The sequence below is a fragment of the Ananas comosus genome, linkage group 3, assembly GCF_001540865.1.
Source record: "Ananas comosus cultivar F153 linkage group 3, ASM154086v1, whole genome shotgun sequence".
NCBI classification, from domain to species: Eukaryota; Viridiplantae; Streptophyta; class Magnoliopsida; order Poales; family Bromeliaceae; genus Ananas; species Ananas comosus.
Genome location: NC_033623.1, coordinates 16,337,084 through 16,357,161, shown reverse-complemented (window position 1 = coordinate 16,357,161; position 20,078 = coordinate 16,337,084). Strand labels below are relative to the sequence as shown.

Sequence of the window (20,078 nt, the reverse complement as noted above, 5' to 3'; positions counted from 1 at the left end):
TGGTCTTTGAGACAATGTGTTTCAGTAATACGGATGTTGGAAATTCTGCTGAAGCTTACAAACAAAACAATAACAAAAAGGTCGTATAAACTAGGAATTATTGCATTTGTGAGAACTCACCAACATGCAAGGATCACAACGTGTACAACATGAACTCTGTTCCCACTATATAGAGGGAACCTTCACTCATAGGAGGAACTGCAATTAAAAGCGTTCCCACTTTTTTTTTTCCCGGAAATCGCAAATTCTCCCTGTTTTCCATTTGCTATTGTCATTGATTAAGCATGAAAATTATCAAAAGTGTCGTTTCCCAGAAAGAGTCGCAGAATTTACACTGAAGTATGTGATGCCCCAGCATTAAATTTTTCATTTTATCAGGGGCAGAAGATTACAGACAAGCAGATTACTTAATGATAGCTTCTAAATCAAATGTAATCTGACCAAATTCAAAGCTAACACCAGAGAAAATCATAAAACAACTGCACTATGAACTGGTCGAATACATTCAGCTTTACTCGTGCGAAAATCAACTCATTCTGTGGAGACCTGAACCGTATTATGGGGGAAAAAAAAAAAAAGGTTAATGCAAGCTAAACAACCGGGAAAATTCAAGCAAAATTTGAGGACGTTTGGATGAACCTCTTAAAAGTCAGTAAGATGACGTTCCGACCGAGGTGGAGCGGCCTGAGGCTTGAAGTTCCTTCAGAGTGGTTGCAAGCCAGTCCAAGCCCTCATAGAGACCATCACCTTTAAGGGCACAAGTTCCTTGGATGTGCCAGATGCGGTTCCTCAAGTCATAAAGCCCTAGACCCTCGCATACTTCCATAGGGGTCATCGCGCCTTTCTGAATAGAAAAGTTTGATAGTTAGTCTGAAACTTCAACTTACATAACAATTTATAGAGATCTTAGTGATCATGGTTTGATCATATTATCAATCGTTGTCACTAGACTTGGGGTAGGCCTCACAGACAATGTGGACTTGCCAGCATGGAGTTCGAGCAAGATTTCACTGTATCGAACTAATGTTATATGTAAACATGTCCACTGCCTCAAAAATAGAACTGAATAATAAAAAATTTCAGTGCAGAATGGATGTTTTATCTTTTTGAAGAGAACAAAAACAAAAAATTACGAAATTTAGCTTATGTGAACAAAGTAAAAATAAAACCAGAATTTAAGGAAGAAGCATTACATTTGCCCACGAGAGAATGGTTCAGAATTATATTTAACCAGCATGCTCAGACTACCGAAAAAGACAACATATCATACCATGTCCTGTTTATTCGCGAACACCAATATCACACTGTTAAGCATGAATGGGTCATTGATTATGGCCTGAAACTCAGCTTTGGCCTTTCCAATTCTTTCCCTGTCCAACGAATCAACAACGTATATCTGCAAGTGAGAAGAATACACCAAATTATTTCATTATTCTTCACCAAATATGCCTTCTACAATGCAATTTTTCCTGACATAATTATATATCAACATGGGTAGGATAGCCACCAATCAAAGGGAAGAAGCATGAATTAGGAAAAAGAATGTCCAGCAAATTCAAAATAATACTGTAGTTGCCATGTCAAAGACTCCTGTATTCTAACTAAAAGAATAAGGAGATAGAGATACTGACTCCCCAGACCTCTCCCCCACCCTTTTCTAATTCACCTTCTGCTTTTTTATCAGAGTTAATTGACACATTTAGAACAGAGCATGCAAACCATACAAACCTTATAATCAAAACATAATTTCCTATAGAAAGCTCTCAATAATGAATAATCACTGCACAGTGGTTTATTATGACTAATAAAGAGAATCTCCATGAGGCTAGTGATTTCAATTTTAAGACTAGCGTGGGTGGTTACAGATGTGCATTGCTAAGAGCCTCAAACTAAAGGATTGTAACTCATAAGAGCAAAGGATAAAAAATAATCATTATAATTAATATTGCAAAGGACCAAAAAAACAAAAAGGATACTATAAACCATGTAAGGCAGTCCGCTATCCAAGACTCGAGGTTTCAATTGATTTTTCCGAATGAAAACGTGCGTGCATGCAGGTATGTGCTTTTCTGTACTAGCATTTATTACACACCAGGCCATCGGTATTATTAAAATAATGCCTCCACAAGGGCCTCAGTTTCTCTTGCCCGCCAACATCCCACACTGTGAACATCACATTTTTATACTGAACTTTCTCAACGTTGAAACCTGCATGGATTGAACAAAGGAAAAGAATAAAGCAGTGCATCAGATTTCAAATTCCCTAACCAGGCAACAAAACAAATAAATAAGAGGATCTTGTGAGCGCAACATACAAAACTAAGTTTCACAGCTCGTAAAAGCAAACAATTTGGATGTTTGATAGTGTATTAAGAAACAGAAATGATAACCTCACGCCACAATGACATGTAAACAACTAAAATATAAAGATCTGCAAGGCATGAAGGAAAGAGCTGCTTCTTTATCATGCTTGATTGGACAAGTAGTTGCTAATAGATATAAAATACTGTCAATTTCATAATGAATTTTCAATTCTCAACTCCTGAAATGAAAGAGAGATTTTCAATTCCCAAGTCCTGAAATGAAAGAGCCGATACGCATTTGGTATCAATGGCTAGAGCCACTATTGATCCTTGTGTTCTGGTGGCAAGTCAGTACTAGATGAAAAATGTTGACTTTATAGAACATCTAAAATACCACATACGTGTCATGAAGCATAGCAGGTGCAGAAGATACACTAGTAAACAAATGTTATATGACATGCAATGTATGCAGTTAATACATACCAAAATTTCATGCTAATAACATAATACGTACCAATTGTTGGAACAGTTGATAGTACTTCTCCAATGTGCAGCTTGTACAGAATAGTAGTTTTACCAGCAGCATCCAGCCCAAGCATGACAACCTAAGGAGCATTGTCCGAAAACATTCAAGAGGTTATTTTCATGAATGAAACATAGCTAGATATAACAAATAGCAGAGATTGTTGCAAAAACATTTATTAACGAGAAACAAATTAACCAACTAAATAACAAATATAACAGGAATGCATGCCACAAGAATCACAAAACTAAATTCCAATGGCAGCAAGAGCAACTATTAATTACCTGTAGCATGAGATAATCCACAGAAATCAAGTACGACAATAACTTAATAATTGCAGTAAGAGTGTGAAATCACCAGGTAAACTGCTAAAGTACTTGATTTGCATTTTTATGCAGCCATATGATAATCAGGCATAAGAACCAGTAAAAAGCCAAGACCATGATCATTTTAAATGTTAAAAGAAATATATGCAACATTCCTTTTATGGCTTTCCATGAAATCTACTAAGATAATGAGCAATTACAGGTGTTACAATTCATTAGCCACAACAGTTGTATTCGTTCTGCTATGTTGTAACGGTCCTTGTTTATGAAAAAAAACCAACTAAGTCAACACCAACGATTGCCATATCCGCAATAAAAGCTCTTCTCCTTTAACTTCTTGAACCAAATCCAGTATCGGATCTTCAAAGGTCAAATTATGATATACACTTTATTCTTCTCTTGTTACTTCATGTTAAAGGTTCTTACGGCCCGTCCTCTCCTAAATCCCATCTAATCTCATGTAAGAATCGTCCTTGTTTTCCTCCCATTGTTATACTTATGTTCTACCTTATCTAGTCCTGATGCCTTTACTCACACATGTTATATCCCCACAAAACTTTTAGAACAAATTTTCCGGATCCAGCAACCTTCTCATTTAAAGAACCCGCCGAAGCCTGAATTGGTGTAACTATTCTTCAGATGTGGGCACAATTTCCCACGGCCCCAATCATTTTTCTACCAATATGTTCCTTTCGCTACCAAAAAAAAAAAACAAATAATCCATCTATATCAATCAGCTCAATCCTTCATCACGGCTCTTTAACTACTCAAAACGATTCCTATCCCCAGATCATGAACAAGATGAATCAAACCACCAATAAACTAACATAGCATCCAAATCGAAGCAAATAGAATAACAAATCGATCTAAACCAGCTTCCAACAACACATCGAGATAAAGAAAAGCCCAATCAAAGAGCAAGAAAGTGGGGAAATAGAGCGCAAACCCTCATTTCTTTGTTGCCGAAGAAGGTGTCGAAGAGCTTCCTAAAGGCTTGCCCCATGGCGCGATCGGCTCCTCGTCCGAAGCCCTAAACCTAGAAATCGCCCAAATCTCGAGCTGGAAAGAGATCTAAAAGCGCTTTTTCGGGCAATTTGCGGGGGCGAGAAGCCCAAATCAGAAGCGCTTCTCCAAGGATTCGAGACGAAGAAGAGAAGGTGAATCAAGACAAATCGATCCCCCCCNATCCCCCCCCCCCCTCCCTCTTCTCTCTCTCCAGCCCCAACAGCTAGTTGCTTATACACCACACAAGGTTCCTGTAAGAATGATCTCAACCGTCCGTTTATTCAAATCCAAAAATTTGGACGGCTAATACGCTCCCTGTCTTCGATGTACCGGTTATATGAACTACAGAGGTGGGGCCCACATGCAAGAGACATGAAGCGTGATATGTACCCGTTAGGAATAAATTTTTTTGAACCAATTTAGCGTTGTAAGTAGGCGAAGTAAATGATGCTAATTTTTTTTTAAAAAAAAAAAAACCAACAATTTGATGGGTATAGGGCTCTGGATAAGTATTGCAGGCATAAAAAAAAAATGCCAAAATTGGAGCTATGTTAATCATAAATCATAAATCATTAGAAGAGCAAAATAAGACATGGACAAAGGATAAAGAGCAAATGATCTTACACCAAATTAATTTCCGTGTTCACGCCAAGCAGACTCTTTTATACTAAGAAACCAATGAAGGGAAAAGTGAAAGGAAGTGTGACATAATGCTGTTATATACTTTATTCCACTGATATGTTGTATGGCTAATATTTAAAGATTGTGGAATCCCCACAAGTTATAAATTATAATGCGCTTTGTAAAGCGATATGTTATTGCGTGAAATTTAGACACCAAGCCTTTGCATTATTGCAGAGGTGACTAACAAGATAGAATAAAGTTATGTGATCTTCTGACTTTCTTATTCCAGAATGATAGAATAGTACTGTACTGCTATTTGGTTTGGTGTTCATTAATGGAAACAAAATGATCTTAAAGGAAACAAAATTGGAATCAACAGTGCATGGCTTGAAATGGCCTCCCATGAAATTGTAATCGGGTAGTTGAACTACAAAGTTGAGCTAGTAGCATTCCCTGCAATACTTTAGTCGTGCAATGATACGAAACTGGAAGAAGATTTTTTTTTTTTTTTTATGTTTTGGTCGAAATAAGATTTATATTCTTGCAGTTGCTTTTGACATTGAATGTCTAGTCTTTTAGTTTCACATTCTAATGTTTCTATGACAGTTTCGGCACAGAACATGAATTCACAAGTTGTTTGGTCAGAAAATTTTATTTTGTGTTTTATAATACGTGAATTGTGCTGGTAGTCCATGAACTATCAAAAAATCATAGTTTGGTCCGTAATCTTTTGGCAAAAAATTTGTCCTGAACTCATGGTTTAAACATGAGTTTGATTGTGACAAAATTTCTTAGACTTAGGTAACACGTTACTTTAGGGGTTGTATGCCCACAGCACTTGATAGAGAGACTACAACAACTGAAACCATCATACATACTTTTCATATGAATTTCAATCACTAGTTCCATAGAGTTAGCTTCACATTCACAAAAAGAAACAAAAAATTAACTGAAAATTTACAAAAAGAAAAGTACCCTTCTTTTGATTCATGACAACAAGAAGGGGAAAAAATCACTTCTGAATAACACTTATTTACATGGATGCAGATGTTAATGTGATACGTTTTTCTTGTCAATTTCCATATAACAAATACAGTACCAAATGTTTCCTCGATATCTATCTTAAGTTTCAGTTTTCTGAAATGACTTTCTTTAGCTTATAATATCTGGCAAAAAATATATACACAATGAAATTAAATGCACATAACGCGGTGAGACTCCAAAAGTAGTAATCAAGGCGCCCGTCATTCAAATCGTCAGGAATCCATCCAGGCCTTCCCCCTGTGGTAGTTGTAACTGCGACTATCGTGACAATAAGGGAGCTCAAGTAACTCCCAAGAGAAATTGCGAGGAGCGCAAAGGACGTACATATGCTCTTCATCGAATCAGGTGCTTGACTGTAGAAGAACTCGAGCTGAGTAATAAAGCTGAAAACTTCCGACCCAGCTAGAACGAAATACTGAGGAAGCTGCCATATTATACTAATAACTTCACTATTTCTGACACTATCCAGTCTCTTTGTTTCCACTAATGCAGCAATAGCCATCGCAATTATAATCAGAAATCGCCCGATCCCCATTCTATTCAACTGAGAAAGTTCTGATCCATGTAGAAGTTGTTTTCTGATTATTGGGGATATATATTTGTTGTACAGAAGAACCCAAGCCACAACACCTACTGTTTCAAAAGAGACTAAGGAGGCTGGTGGTACAAAAAAGGAATTGATCTTGGTGTTCATCACACTTCCTTGTTGGATAAATGTGGTGTTGATTTGAGTATACGCTGCGGCATAGATGATGCTTGTCAACCATATAGGGACTAATCGTAGGAGTATCTTTAGTTCCTCAACTTGAGTTACTGTACAAACTTTCCATGAATTTTTAGGATTACTTCCCTTCAAATCCGAGCCGTTAATAATAGCGGCTTTATCCAAAAACCTGAGAATACAATGAAGAAATCTAGAATATGAACGAATTCCTCAAAGAAACAAGTCTGCTATGCAGTACATTACACTACTCATGACAAAATTGCCATGGTAGGAAAGAAGAGCAGGAAAGAATCGCCGTATGTAGTGGGTTTTCAATTCCATTGTTGGCTAAGTGCTGCCCAATTATTTTGAATCTGGTTCCAATTTAAAAACAGCAATGTAAGTTCAGGGCCGAGTCAGGTCCACGCCACGCAAATTTGACCCGGCCGGAAACGTGGACCCCTTTTTTGGTCTGGTCTACTTAAAAGACTTAAGAGTGTCGAGTTACATATGAAAGAACATTAAGAAGTACCTGAGTTCGTCAGTATGTGCTAGTTTCGATTGCTTCGAATTATGCAATGTCTCATCATTAGCCTCATAAAGGAGAGAACTATCCGCGGGAACTTCCAAGTTTATTTTCCTTAAAGAGGCAACCACAACCTGGCAAATATTCTTCAATGGACTACCGCTAGGCATCAGCAATCGATATGTCGGTGTCCCTAGCAAGAATCCTCCTAAGGCCAGAGCTATACATAAAGTCGAAATCCCAAAACCAAGAGCCCAATCTATGTTCTCTTGAATCCAAACTATGATAGTACCAGAAGTGATCGATCCAAAGACCATGCATACATAAAACCAACTAAAGAAAGGGCCCTTCTTTTCTCTGTCTAAAGGGTTGTTATCATCGAATTGGTCCGCGCCAAAAGGAAGCAATGCCGATCTCAGTCCTCCACTCCCAAATGCCACGAGATACAATCCAGAATAGAACACAAGAATTTGAGCTCCATTTGTAACAGAAGTTGCAGCAGCAGCAAAAGGTGAAAGAGTAATCAGTACCATACCCTGCGAAAGTGTATTACAGGAAAGTTATATAAGTTTATTCAAAAAATTTATCTACGTAACAAAGCACGCTACCTGAACTATAGCATTTTGAAACGAATGTCCTACTTCCAATAGTTCTGAACATTTTGAAACGAATGTCCTACTTCCAATAGTTCTGAACATTTTGAAACGAATGTCCTACTTCCAATAGTTCTGAAGTACCTAAGCCTTCACTTTCTTTGATTTTACAATCATTTTGTCAGAACGTAACGGAATTTATAACTTCTTTAACATAATGTCTGTAATCTAAAGCAATATCCTGTTATTTGATCGAGCATCCTTGAGTTTTTTTTTTTTTTTGACAGAAATTGTCAAATTCTGACGCAACGTAAAGGAGACAGGAAGTTTCCGGAGTTTAAGTACCAAGTTATAAATTTTTATTTGTACATATTTTGGCCCCCTCCTCGTGATTGAATCATGGCTTCGTCCCTGTCAGGAAGTGATTATGCATCTTCATCTTCAAAAGAAAAATTTAGATGTGACACTAAACTGACAAAATTGCATTCGCAGGAAAGGATCTAAATGCCACATACAAGCAAGTAGAGGACAAGGGACACGAAGATGGTTTTGTAGTTGCCCCAGTATGTGTCTGTTATTATAGCTCCAAGAATTGGTGTGAAATAGCTTGTGCCGAACCAGGTAGTAACATTGGCTGCATTTGAAGCATTGTTTCCATGGAGGACAGTGTGCAGATACACAACCAAGTTCGTCGCGATTCCGTTGAAAGCAGTGCTATCCAAGCATTCAAATCCTGCAAGATTCAATGCAGTACATAAGATGCATGTTAAGTAGAATTCATGTACTCTATCACTTGGTTATGAATAAGCCTTATTAAATAGTCAGAGAATATGTAGCCCCCATAAAGCCCAGAAATTGGCATCTTCTCTTTAATCGAAGCAGATTATAAGGCTGTAAGAGGCTAAATATTCCTATTAAATGGTTGAAATGTGCAGGTTCCGATGGTCAAAATCTCACCTAAAATGATTGCTGGCGCTCTCCAGTCACTGGGCTTGTGCGGTAACTGAGTCACTTTATATGATTTAGATGATGCTTCCTCTTTGTAATCCCTGGATGTTTCATCCTGAAAATAAATCAATAAATAAATAAAAAGTGAAAACGTAACTATGATTTAACAATTATTATGAATATGATTACTACATTCTAATGCTGCTTTTTAAGACAGATAAGGTATAAATATAATACTGATCAAGTTTGCAGAGAACGATCATGGGCCCTAATACTATGGGCCGAGCCCACAATTTTCAGGGCCAATACCATCAGGGCCCAAACAGGGCCCATTAGCACATAGATAACTAGTAAGGAAGGGTGGGACGGTTTAGGTACGACGTGCTCATTCTGGCTCCTACCACTAGGGCTGTTAACAAGCCGAAAACGAGCGAGCAGGCACCATCTCGTGTTCATTCGTTTTATTAAATGAGCCAAATACGGGTTGACTCGTTAAAATATCGCGTTGAAAAATTCAGATCGTGTTTGGCTCGCTAAAACGTAAGTCGAATACGAACTTGCTCACGAACAGCAAAATAAATTTTTAGCCCTACTGCTGAATGAAAAGTTGAAAAAGAATAAGATAAAATTTTAATTTAATAATTAAAATTTATAAAATATAGACTTTTCTACATTTGAGTTAACCTACAATCCAAATAATATATATATACGAGTAGGGTTATTATAGAGTCTTTCGTATTCATAAGTCGTTTTCGATGATAGAACTTTTGAACCGACGATCCATACTATTAAACATGATCTAAAGCATTTGAATTTTTTAGGAACCAAATTTTATAATTTTTTGCAATTATTATAAAGTCCATCAAGATAGCATAAAATGAACGGTCAAAATCAAACTACCTTCTAAAAATAGAGGATCCAATGCTTCAATATAAAATCGGAGTTATTGATCTTTATCTAAAAAATGAATAAAATTTTCTATCAAAAATTCAATCGATTTCGATTCTTGTACACTGTTAAACTAGCAACTATCTTATACTGGTCGTTAAAAGTTATCAACTTTGAGATTTTTTGATTGTAAGGTAAATAATATCAAAAAATTTATAAAATTTAATTTTCAGAAGTTTAAAATATTTTAAATAATATTTAGCGGTATGGAGTGTAAATTTAAAAGCACTATCATTAAAAACTACTTTTTAGTACGAAGGCGATCATACTCATAAGAGTAAAGTATATATTTGACCCGAACATAATCGAGCTGATTCTAACTCGTATTCAGCTTGTTAAAATTTTAGATTGAAAAAGCTCGTGTCTAACTGATTTATTAAATAAGTTGATTGATCTGGAGCCGAACACAAGTTCGCAAGCCGGATGCCAGTCCTAGCTACCACCAATCAACTAACAACACCTGTCTTTTCAAAGGTGGGACCCCACGTCAACATACACGATCTCTCCAGTCTAAAGTTGGTCCGACGAAGCTACGGGGAGGCCCAAGGTGGCCATGACCCCCTCAACTTTTCAACATTTGCTTAATGGTCCTTCAAAAAATTTTTTTTGATGGACCATAGGTAGCTTTGCCCCCTCTAGTTTTTTAATATTTACTTAATAATATGGTGCGAACATAACTCTCTCTCTCTTTTTCCTAATCGATATACTCTTTTTATGAGTGAAAATATATTAAAAGCTTCTTGTTTATAGTCTTTTGTAATATATTTCTCTACTCTAAAATTTTTATTTAATAATTTTTTAAAACTTTTATTTATCTTAGGTAAGCTCTTTTATTTGACTAAATCAAGAATTGTACTAAATTTAATAGCTATATTAATTTTATTTAAAAAACTAAAAAATTAATGTTAAATTTAGTAAAATTTTTAGATTATTTTAATGTAATAATATAAATAAAATAATTAGAAGTTAAACATCTGAAAATAAAAAAAATAAAGTTCATACTTTTACATTATTTATTTAATTAATAATTTTTTAATAAAAAATTTTTAATTAGGAAAAATTTTGTTTATTATTTATTACTAAAGTTTTCATTTAAATATATTTTGGTCCCCCTCAAGATTGCATCATAACTTCGTCCCTGAGTTGGAGAGTCTACAACTAAGCACAAGCACGTAGAGCAAGAAGAGCACATAAAATTCCAATTAATTCTTTTTTTTTTTAGAGAAATGTAGTATGCTATCCGTTTCGTTTATTTCATTTAGAAATAAACTTAGTTGAAAATGTGAATCAATTAGGATTCGAACTTAAGTCTCGGATACCAACCATCAAATTCTTTTGCCACTTGTGCTAGGGACGGTCGGTAAATCCCCATTAATTCTAAAGCCGCATACTATATAGAAACGAGATTTATAAATAAAACTATTCGATCTCTCTAAAAAATTCTATTAAAACCCACCAAACTCCAGAGCATGATGATGATTCTAAAAAAAGAACTAAAAATGAAAAATAAAACAACTTGAAGTTGATTTATGTAGAGAGAGAGAGAGAGAGAGAGAGAGCGTAATAAGTCGAAGATAATTAAGAACCCAAATAAGAAATTTTCTTTTTTCGAAAACGAAAAAAGAACCGTAAACAGATACCTTGCTGAGGAGAGGCCATAGTTCTCCTCTCTCCATGGAATCCCCAAACTCCATCTTTAGTTTCTTCTCAACTGCTCTACACTCACCAAATCCCGAGGATATTTCTGAGGTGCTTAACCATTAATTTATATTCATGCGAATGTTATTCTAGTATATATCATAGATTATATGCTCTGATATTTCTCATAGTTGGAGCCCACTAGGGCCACCACAATATTTTCCTACATGCAGTTGCTCCCTCCACATTCCACATAGCGACATAGGTTGGTTTACCAATGTGTACCCCATCAATTATATGATTATTTGAAAACAAATATGTACGTAGCCGTTGATTTAATTAATAACTTTTTGGTAAATTATATTAGTTAGTGTAGTTTGGGAGATAATTATTGTCTGGACCTTCTTCACCGCATAAGCCTTGAACCGCAAGTTCACCTACTGTATATGCGCTTCATCTTTATTTTCAATCCCCACAATTTGAAAAAAAAAAAAAAAAAGCATCAGATTTACAAACGAGTTTAATTCTTTCGAGATATCTTAGGAAAATTAAAACAAAAAATATTAATAGGTACGAAATGAGAGAAGCGAAAAATTAAAGGTAGAGACGGCTCAATAAATTTTTAAAGAATTTTTTTATCAGAATTACTCAATTCAAGTTATGAGTATGAATAAGTTTGAATCCTTTGATCTGCAAGAAGCTAGATGAGAAGAAACTTATGTCTGGTTCTGAAATAAGATCAAATTAAGAAACAAGTATATATTGATCTATATCTCCAAAAAACAATGGGTGGGAGTGAAAGCAGTGGGCACTATGGAGGAGGTTTCACTTTAATTAGTGGCTCATGCCGACGTGGTGGCCCCATGCATATGAAATAATATCTCCCCGTTAATGTGATTTTTTATTTTTATTTATTTATTTATTTATTTATTTATTTTTCGACTAGGCACAAACCTTACAACCAAGCTATTGGTGGCTTCGTAATTTCTGCTTGTTTAGGCGAAAGATTGTGACCAACACTAATTAAATTTTTGGTACTCTCCTTTTATTTTATTTTATTTTTAATTTTTTTATTGTGAGTACGTAGTCACTTCCTTTTTTATATTTATATTGACCATATTTCTCAAAAAAAAATTTATATTGACCATGAAATTAAGCAATTTGCAAGTTATAAAAATGTTTTGTTTGGTTTGGGTTAATGACTTCTACGTTATTTCACCTTTGAAATCGGGACCAATCATGCCTATATTACAATTAATAAAATATTTTCTATCTTATTCTCTACGATCCCCACCAACTTATATACGAAGCTAATAACATAAGTCACTTTTTATGCCTTATTATATATCTGCTTGTCTTATGTTATTAATCAAATTTCCTTGTCTCAAGTAGATACGTGAAAGAAGTTATAATTTTTATTTAATTACTATTTTAGATAGGCATGTTTAGCCCTTGTCTCAAGTAGATACAAGAATAAAGTTATAAATTTTAATTATTTAATATTTTATTTAAATATACTACAATATGTCTAGCTTCCTCCTTTTTGCAGCAACCCTTATAGTGGGATTTTTGACAAATAAAAAAAGATAGGAGTTACCGATCGTCCCTAAAGCAAGTGGCAAGGACTTGGTGGTTGGTATCCGAGATTTCAATTTTGAATGCTAGTTGATTCACATTTTCAGCTAAGTTTATTTCTAAATAAAATAAATAAACGAAGCGGATAGCGTACTGCCAATCTCTAAAAAAAAAAAAAAAAGAGATTGGAGTTTGTGTTGCACCATAAATCAAAATGAGATTACGAGCTCTAGAAGGAAATATGGCAAAGTACTACGATTTATGAGTAATATAAATATAAGCTAATTAATAATTCCTATCTCCTAGTTTCTTCCATGTTCTAGATAATGGAATCACTTAAAAAACTCAAGAAAAAAAGGACATAATTTATAGATGCAGACCCTAGAGACGTGATTAAGCTAAGAAATCAATATTATCTATCAACTGTTGATTTTGGTTCAACAGTTGATAGATAATATTGATTTCCTAGCTGGAAATTTAGTCACCGTCGTAACTAAATTTAGTCACCGTCGTAATAATTTTTTTTTTTTTTTTGAGAATTAGATAGCAAACTATCTGCTTCATTCATTAAGTACTGTCGTAATAATTTTATTGATATATTAAGACTAGCTACTTTCATCTTAAACAGAGAGAGAGAGAGAGAGAGAGATTTATTATTGCTTTTAACTACCAACCGTTATATATAACTACAAAGAATAGTCATTAATTAGAATAAGTTGACTTGTGTTGTGCTTGGAGCTTGTCAATTTTATTTATTTATTTATTTATGTAAACAGTAGATTGTAAGTTTAAGACTTCGATGAGAATTGCGGAGAGATTACAGTACATGTAATGAGAAAATACGATAAAAAAGTACTATATTTATGTTCGTACATAATATTACGTTCCGCATATCGTGTTTGCGGTTCCAGCAGAGAACACAGAAATATTTTTATATATTTTTATTCTAATTATATTTTATCTAATAGTGTTAGATAGACCTCAATACGAAATTAAGCCAAAGCTAATTAAATCTTTTTAACGTGAAAGTGCAGCGTTGTGCAGCGAGATCGCGCGTTACGGCACAGGCATGTGAACAGGATTCTGTTCCTTTTCTTACAAAATGCGAGAAATTAAGCTTGCTAGTTTCCAGAATTAAAACTCGAAATTTAAAAATAAAACACCAAAATTTAATGATTTGTGATAAAAATTTAATTACAAAATTAGTTGTTACTGAATTATTGGAAATACTGGTTATTTTTACCGAAGCTGTAACCGTGCCCTAGAAAATAATAATAATAATAAAAAAAAAAATTAAAGAGCCACTCGACTAAGCGACATGGTTAACCTCGATTAATGAGTGGACCTTGTCAAGAAGAAGCAGGAAACAACCTTGTGTAAGCAAACTTGAATATTAATCATTTTTAAAAGGTGTAGTACAATCAAGAGATGTACAATATCCAATATATACGTATATTTTAACAAGAATAATTGTTCATTAAGCGAGTATGAAAAGTTCATTGTCCCCCACGACCATACCCGGTCCTTTTTTTTTACCTATAAAATTTTCTATTTTTCTTGAGAACAATAACACATTATCAAATCCTTCACGCAGCTATTTTTTAACTAAATAGGTTTTGATATGACATAAGTAGAATACCATTAAAAAAGCCGCATGTAGAATAGTTATTAAACCATATGATCGACGCATAAATGTCCGTGAAAACAAATGAATGGGCACAAATTTTAGTCGTAAAAACCCAACACCAGAAGAAGATTACACCACCAGATTACCTTCATTACTAAGATGATATTAGCCCAACAGTGTGCTATCTATTCAAGTGTTCATTCGATCACTTCCTTCAGATTAAATCTGCGAGCACAAGCAAGATAAGAGATGAAATTCACCGCGCAAACTCCCGCCAACCACCAGAAGAAATAATCAAGATGGCCCTCATCCAAGTTATCCGGGATCCATCCCGGCCCTCCGCCAGTCTTCGTCGCGAATCTGACAACCATAATTACAACAGAGCTCAAGTAATTCCCCAGGGAAACTGCGAGCAAGGATATAGCTGTGCACATGCTCCGCATAGTACCAGGACCCTGCTCATAGAACAACGCGAGCTGTGCAATATAACTAAACACCTCTGACCCGCCGAGAACAAAGTATTGAGGAAGTTGCCACAAAATACTTATTCGATTTCCGTTCTCGACCCCCTTTAGTCGATTCCCTTCTACGGTTGCAGCGATTGCCAAAGCTAATATCATCAGAAAATACCCAACACCGATTCTTCTCAAATGAGATAGTCGACAGGAATAATTTCTCAATATATCAGCAATCAATGTGTTGCAGAGCAAAACCCATAACATGACACTTACAACTTCGAAAGCATAGAGTGAGGCAGGAGGGACGGAGAAGGATCCTACCTTCGTATCCATTGCTCTTCCTTGCTCGACGAAGGTTGTATACATTTGGGCGTAAGCGACTGAGTAGACGATGCTAGTTAACCAGATTGGGAATAGCCTTAGAAGCAGCTTCAATTCTTCCACTTGAGTAATTGTACATAATCTCCAAGAACTAACATTAAGACCATCCTCAGAATCTGAATCCGATATTATTGCAGCTTTATCCAAGAACCTGATAGGCATCACAAGTAATCGGTGCATTATTTTTACACGGACTACATTATTTTACATACAAGGAAGTAGCACAACTAGAATAGGAGATTACTTGTAATCCTCTGTATGTGGTAATGTTTGCTTTCCCTGAATGTTTGAAATTTCATCCGGCACCTCATACAGGGAAGCAGCATCAACAGGAGCTTTTAGATTGGCTTTTCGAAAAGAGGCAACAATAACTTGAAGAATTCTCTTCAGTGGGCTCCCTCCTGGCTCTCTTAGCTTATAAATAGCTCTTCCTACAAGAAAACATCCTAAAGCTGCAGCAATGCAAAGAGTGGAGAGGCCATATCCGACAGCCCAACTCACATCCTCTTGAATCCAAACTATTAGAGTACTCGATATTAGGGTGCCAACATTGATGCAGAAATAGAACCAATTAAAGAAGGATTCCTTCTTTAGTCTCTCAGTAGGATTCTCATCATCAAATTGGCTGGCGCCAAACGGGAGTAATGACGACTTGACTCCACCACTGCCAAAAGCTATAAGGTATAAGCCGGAGTAGAAAAGGAGCTTTTGAGCCTCGATAGCGGAGGTACATGAATATCCATTGCTTGAAAGAGGCTTCAACGATGGCAATAAGGCGGACAGTGTGATAACACTCATTCCCTGTAAGAGGAAAATAATGCACTAGTGATCATGAAATGAAGAAACTGATCTATGAACTTTTTGAACAACACTCGGTCCATACATAAATGACAAAGATGTGAGAAAAGGTAGTACTCTTGATATCAAAGGAGTAATGGTAAAGAAAGAAAGCATCTCAATAGTTAGCCCCAAATAATACTAGAGTTAACCAAGAAGTCAAACTTACTTCAACCAACACACCATATCTGCGAAATCGTTTCTTCTTTTTTTTTTAACATCATGTAGGAAAGAAAGTTTTTCCATGAGGATTATATAAAAGGATAGAACAAATTGTCCTTCTAAATTTAACAGCATACGCATACTTATCTGGATAAGTACTTTATAAATACATATTAATGGCTTGAGTTCGTCAAGTATAATGGAAGCATGGCAGGTAATTAAGAGACTGGAAATTGAAACAAAGCCAGAAACAACATACCGCAAGATAAATCAACGAAGAGAAGAAGATCATCCGGTAACTTCCGAAATATGAGTCAGCAAGAACTGCTCCAATGAAAGGGGTAAAATAGCTTGTTCCGGTCCAAGCAGTGATACTCGTTGCAATCGAGGCATTGTTTTCACAAAGGATGCGACTAAGATATATTACTAGGTTTGTTGCAATACCAGAGAAACCCAGGCTTTCCAAGGACACAAATCCTGAAGAAAATGGAAAATGTCGCAAGCTTGTCACTCTAAGAGCAAGCAAAAACTGCCGAAAACCCCTCTCAAGAGATACATTTCTCTTACATATGAAAATTCCAAATATAAATTGAGATTACCCAATACAATGGCAGGTGCTCGCCAATCAAAATCTTTGTAATATGATGAGGATCCTCCTCCGAATTCCTCCATGATACGGTCATTATGTTCCTAATAAGGCAACAAAGATCGCCGCCAATATCACCTTCTTTGTAGAAAAACAGAGCACCACACTATCCTTCTATGTGAAATGTAAATTAGAGGGGGCGGGGCAAAAAAAGAAAAGGCTTGAATTTTTTTTTTATTTTATTTTTAATCCATACACAGTTGCACTAAGCCAAAACAAGGCAAACTTCTAATCACTCCTCAATCTTGAATATAGGTCTCTAATAAGTGTACAATTGTGCAAGAAAATGGAATTTTAGATCCATTTGAACATATTTTGATGCCTTAGCATCTCATCCAATCTCTTTTGTTCACTCAAGAGCATTGCAGCAATTGATACATGAATGTACGCAGATGTCTACGACGACAAATTATTTATAGCCTCAAAGTTATATTTTGAATGTGAAATGTTTTGCCCACTTACTAGTTTTACAATCTTTTACTTAAACTAAAGGGCCAGTTTCTTACTAATTAATTAGTTCTTTTTCTCATCATAATTATCATTCTGACCGTAAATTAAATCACTTTTGTCGTGAACCGTACTAGCCATCATAAATGTTTGGTGAAATGCGTATGTGGACACAGAATTACTCGTGCAGGTGAAATTAATCATCTCGAAAAATCCCACAAGAGTGAACTCCTAGGCTGCGTTTGGTTGGAAGTATATCCCAGAACAAGGCGGGATATCTCTCGTTGTCCTCCCAAACGCAATGCAAAATGGAACAACCCGGTTGTTCCGGGCTTAACGGGTTGTTCCGGGAACAACCCGTTAAGATTGTTCTCCATGAAATGGAGAACAAGCCGGAACTTGTTTTTTTTTTTCTTTTTATGCCATTTTATTTTTTTTATACTTTATTTTAATTAATTTCAAATAAATTAAATAAATGCTCAAATTTAATAAATAATACATATATTAATATAAATATTATTTTTATGACAATATATTTATACTTAAATTTTATTATATTATATAAATTAATTAAATTTGATATATTTTTTATCTTATTAAGTTTTATCATTTATATATTAATATTTAATTATTTTATTTTATATTAAGTATTATATACATAAAATCATTTTTTCATATATTATATATATATATTTTTTAATATGTATTGAAATTCATACTTAAATTTTTATGATAATATATTTATACTTAAATTTTATTATATAATATAAATTAATTAAATTTGATATATTTTTTATTTTATTAAACTTTATCATTTATACTTTAATATTTAATTATATATTTTTTTATTTGTATTGAAATTTATACTAATTATTAATTAAAAATATAGGGATATTGTTAGTATTATGCTTTATTCATTAATATATTATGAATAAATTATATAAAATAAATGATTACATAAAATAAATTATTATATATAATAAAATAAAATATATTATTTTAAATTAGATTCTTACATAAAATATTATATTATAAATTACTCTATGAAATAATTTTATAAATAATTTTATATAAAATATACTAACATAAATTAATTATTTTATTTTTAAAAATATATTTAGACGTTGTTCTAGACTTTTTATCCAAACGCTATTAAGGATATCCTCTAGAATATTCTCGAATGCATCAAAACACAAATTTATAATTGTTCTATCTTGTACCGGAATATCTCATGTTCTCGAAAATAACAAAAGTTGTTCTCCAAAATTAAATTCTCCAACCAAACGCAGCCCTAGATTGCAATCACACTAGCACGTACCGCGCAATTTATCATTGAATAACTTATTCAAGCACCAAATGGGCCTGTAACTCGTGAGTCATTTTTGCCCTATATACGAAGATTATGATAGGAGTTCGAGTGTTAAGAAAGGACTTCCAAAAAAAAAAAAAAAGAAAAAAAAAAANTTATTCAAGCACCAAATGGGCCTGTAACTCGTGAGTCATTTTTGCCCTATATACGAAGATTATGATAGGAGTTCGAGTGTTAAGAAAGGACTTCCAAAAAAAAAAAAAAAAAAAAAAAAAAAACCGCTAATAATTGTGAGAATTCCGAACATTCCCTTCATCTGCAAGGGAGTGTTTATTTATTTGAAGGGAATTAATTGAACATGAAGTAAAGAGAGAGCTATAAATTAGGAATTAGGATACCTCGTGAGATAGTAAGGGCTTAGCGTCTTCTTCTGCGGCTGCGGCTGCATCTGCTTCTGCTTCTACTTCCATGGAGGGGGAGGAGGAGAAGAAGAAGGAGAAGAAGCAGAAGAAGCGCTTTTGGGATCTTCCCTTGGGCTATTGGCTTTGGTCACACTCTACGGTAGTGGTTAGAGCGAATTTATTGCGGGGGAAAGGGAAGCGCTTGGGGGCAACGCGTCGCTCTGTAAGGGCCTTGACCTGTCATGGGCCACGGCGGAGTGCTCCGCGCGCTTCCGAGGTGACGAGACACGGGTCGCCGCGCAGTGGACCGGGTAAAATTCTCTTCAGCATGCGACGTTCATAGCCCGTTCCTGCATATAAATGGAAAACATATTTAATACGAGAAAAAATGTTTAAAGTTAGGTTAAATTTTTTTAAAATAATAATTATATTCTAGCAGAACATTAATTTCTACTTTTAATTCTAGCTGATAAAACAGCTCAGATGTGAGAAAGAGTGAGTGTTTGTTCTGATTAGATCTTTTACATAGCATCCAATTATTGTTGGTGTGATTTGAATTTTTAAACATTATAGTTGATATGTTTTGAAAGGATGATTGACTGTCGAGAATTGTATATATAGAGCTAGGCTAGTATACTATTGGTAGTACGGAGGCCTCCGTGCTACTAAGTTATTTTCAATGATGCGTCTTCTAAATTGATGATTGCCTCCGTTAAACTTGATCTACACTATTGAAAGTATTTGAAAATTAAATTTTATAATTTTTCGGCATCATTTATCTGTTAAACGAATAGTTTAAAAATGAACGGTTAAAAATAAAAATTTCATAAAAAATAATGATAAAAGACTTGAATTTAATATTAGAGTTACTGATATTACTCTAAATAGTAAAAAAAAAAATTTATAAAAATTTTTTTATCAAATTTGGATTATTTTACACTGTTAAATTCATAAACGCATCACATTTATCATTAAAATTGTTAATTTTAAGACATTTTGATCACTAGCTAAATGATGTTGAAAAATTATGAAATTTAGTTTCCAAATACTTTCA

At 34.6% G+C, this 20,078-nt stretch overlaps 3 protein-coding genes across 4 annotated transcripts; all 3 read right to left on the bottom strand.

The window, feature by feature from the left end:
- LOC109707943 (ADP-ribosylation factor-like) lies at positions 87 to 4,330 on the bottom strand. The gene is made up of 6 exons (XM_020229489.1): positions 4,099 to 4,330; positions 2,818 to 2,908; positions 2,093 to 2,208; positions 1,271 to 1,396; positions 640 to 844; positions 87 to 546 (listed from the first exon to the last, which is right to left on the bottom strand). Exons 1-5 carry the CDS (start codon positions 4,153 to 4,155, stop codon positions 650 to 652), a joined length of 585 nt encoding a protein of 194 aa, XP_020085078.1. The 5' UTR covers positions 4,156 to 4,330; the 3' UTR covers positions 87 to 546; positions 640 to 649.
- On the bottom strand, positions 5,814 to 11,343 carry LOC109707226 (protein NRT1/ PTR FAMILY 8.3-like). Of its 2 annotated transcripts, XM_020228360.1 has the most exons (6): positions 11,184 to 11,343; positions 8,605 to 8,710; positions 8,163 to 8,380; positions 7,993 to 8,058; positions 7,061 to 7,590; positions 5,814 to 6,718 (listed from the first exon to the last, which is right to left on the bottom strand). In XM_020228360.1, the coding sequence occupies exons 1-6, from the start codon at positions 11,235 to 11,237 to the stop codon at positions 5,911 to 5,913; spliced, it is 1,782 nt and encodes a 593-aa protein (XP_020083949.1). In that variant the 5' UTR covers positions 11,238 to 11,343; the 3' UTR covers positions 5,814 to 5,910. The 2 variants fall into 2 exon arrangements, with proteins under 2 accessions (XP_020083949.1, XP_020083950.1); XM_020228361.1 differs by lacking the exon at positions 7,993 to 8,058 and having other exon boundaries at positions 11,184 to 11,342.
- Positions 14,398 to 19,447, bottom strand: LOC109707034 (protein NRT1/ PTR FAMILY 8.3-like). Its single transcript, XM_020228081.1, has 5 exons — positions 19,022 to 19,447; positions 16,821 to 16,911; positions 16,481 to 16,698; positions 15,467 to 16,023; positions 14,398 to 15,373 (listed from the first exon to the last, which is right to left on the bottom strand). Exons 1-5 carry the CDS (start codon positions 19,091 to 19,093, stop codon positions 14,581 to 14,583), a joined length of 1,731 nt encoding a protein of 576 aa, XP_020083670.1. The 5' UTR covers positions 19,094 to 19,447; the 3' UTR covers positions 14,398 to 14,580.